This window comes from Pteropus vampyrus, unplaced genomic scaffold (assembly GCF_000151845.1).
Source record: "Pteropus vampyrus isolate Shadow unplaced genomic scaffold, Pvam_2.0 Scaffold3, whole genome shotgun sequence".
Taxonomy (NCBI): Eukaryota; Metazoa; Chordata; class Mammalia; order Chiroptera; family Pteropodidae; genus Pteropus; species Pteropus vampyrus.
The window spans coordinates 6,305,880-6,308,359 of record NW_011888784.1 but is presented as its reverse complement, the minus strand read 5'-3'; the positions used below and the strand labels follow the sequence as shown (position 1 = coordinate 6,308,359).

General features: G+C 35.6%; 1 protein-coding gene across 1 annotated transcript in view; it reads right to left on the bottom strand.

The window, feature by feature from the left end:
* PSTPIP2 (proline-serine-threonine phosphatase interacting protein 2) overlaps positions 1-2,480 on the bottom strand; it is an 85,106-nt gene that overhangs the window by 26,885 nt on the left and 55,741 nt on the right. The window contains exon 4 of the mRNA XM_023532051.1: positions 1,971-2,005. Coding sequence (XP_023387819.1) covers positions 1,971-2,005 — 35 coding nt within the window. The remainder of the gene's footprint in view (positions 1-1,970; positions 2,006-2,480) is intronic.

The following is a 2,480-nucleotide window of genomic DNA, read 5'->3' as shown; positions in this document are numbered from 1 at the left end:
GACTGCAGTTGGCTGCCAACATTTATTGAGCCTGGCTATGTGCCCAGCATTGCCCTGGCCACCAAGACCAAGGCTAGCAGATCTTTAATTGAGCCTCCTACCATTAACTGTCCTTAACCCTTACTAAACCCACTATAATTGCATATCTGATTCTTATTTCTCATTAGATGACTTCTAAGGATGTGTAATACCTCATGTGCCTGAGCATTTTTAAGAAAATCGTACACCAAAATTTTGGTTACCAATAGTAATCTCTGGACAGAAAGATCATTATTGATTTTCCCCCCTCAGTTTCTAAGATCTTTGCAATGAGCACGACTCACCTCTATAATTGAAATACTAAAATGTTTATCTTACTTGTTCTAAGAAAACAAACTGAAAAACTAATAGATCTGATCTAAAAGAAAATTTTTAAGCTGTGTGTGTCAAAATAATACAAACGAGGTTAGAAGAGACATGAAAATTGGAAAAATATTTGTAATTTATGTAACAAAGTAAATTGCTGTATTAACAGAGTTTTCACAAATCAAAAGAAATCTATATATTCCAAAATTAAAAGTTGTTTATAGAACATGAAATTTAAAAAAGATTGCTAAATGGTCAATAAAGATTGAAAATATATTCAGCATTAAAATTATTTTTAAAATGGAAAACTTTAAAACCCAGAGATAGACTGTTTTTTACCTTTCAGTTTGGCAAAATTTAAAAAGCATGAAAATTCGTGGTATTGGCGAGCACAGGGAAAAATAGCACTGTTGGTGGGGAAAAAAATCAACACAACCTTTCTGGAAGAAAATTGGCATTCCGTAAAATCAGAAATTTTACATCTAAAAGAATAAGGCAGATCCGTATGAACTAAATGGAAAGATGTCTATGATATATTGTTTAACAAAAAACAAATTGTAGAGAAATACGTATGGTATACTCTCATTTATAAAAAATGCCTGTAATGTGTGTATGTCTGAAATTAGAGATTAGGAGAGAGAGACTGAGAGTCATAAATGCACAGAAAAAGGTCTGGAAAGATATACCAAATTGCTAGCATGATTAAAAACTGATGTTTTTCATCTTAAAAATAATTTTAAAATATATACCCCACCGCACAGATTCTGAAGCACTGCCATGATATGATCATATTTATTTATATGAATAGATACATATGCGTGTGTATGTGTGTTGAATAAAAATATTGGAGGCATGTTCACTGATAACTGCTTCGCACTAAGAAGTGAAAATTCGAGTGTTTACTATCTTCTTCATATTTAGCTGTCTCATCTGAATTTTTAATATAAATAGTTATTATTTTAATAAGAAAATGAAACTACTTGTTAGGAAAAAAAAGAAAACAAGTAGAGTAATGGCAAATATATATGCTTCGGAGACCCAGCCTATGCTGGAGTCCCATTGAGCCACACCACGGTTGGCCTTGTGGTGCATGTGAGAAATATGAAAAGATACTGTCCATACCCCAAGAAATTTATTCATTGATGAAAGAGGACAGAGGCCACCTTCTATGGAAAAGTTAAGATGAATATTTATTTAGCCAATCTTTACAAAGGTCTAAAACCACTTACCTGGCTACAGAAACACTTCAAGCACATGCACATGCTATACCTTGGTAGAATCCTTAATTTGGGAGCACCAAGTATTCTGAAGAACAGAAATCCTTAAAGGTGGTTTCTAAGTAATATTAGGAACGGACAGGACCCCTTGCAAAACAAAGTGCCAGGGCCTCACTCTGGGTTTCATGCGTGAGAACCATTGCTCTAAGGAAGTCAAACACACATCCTGATGTACAGTTGTGGTGGGTTCTCAAGCTCATTTCAACTCTGCAGAGCTATTTCTCACCTTAGAGGTTGCTATAATTTTTTTTTTCACCCAGTGAGATTGCCGTTCAAATTAAAACCCACCTTTGATGACAGACCAGAGCTTGCCAAGGACAGAAAACACTTTTTTAAAGAATCACTTACGCTGCTTGAAGACTTCAAGGGCCCGCTTCAGGGTGCTGAAAAACAAGCACATATATCATTTCAGTTCTGGAACTGGCTGTACAACCTTATTATAACACCATTGCATGCTTCTCTCTGCCATGTCTTAACTTAGAGCCTATAGACTCATCTTTGACCGTGAGCTTGAGAAGACAGCAGATCAAGACTTCTTCGGTCCAGCTTCCCCTTTCTCTCCCAATTCCAGGCATAAGCATCATAAATTCTTCTATCTGGGTTGAGCAAGATGCCGAAAATTCTTCATGCTTCAATTCCCCCAATGATAATATAGAAGTTATGGTCCCTTTCTCATAAAAATACCAGCCATTCTTTAAAGTATGGTAATTAGAAATATGGATACAAGCTCATAAATGAAGGGTTAAAATTCTGGCTGCTGATCACCTCCCTTTTCATCCATCACATACTTCTTAAGCATACACTATGACCAGGCGTTGGGTTAGATGTTGGTGATTCTATGGTAAAAGACAGACCTCA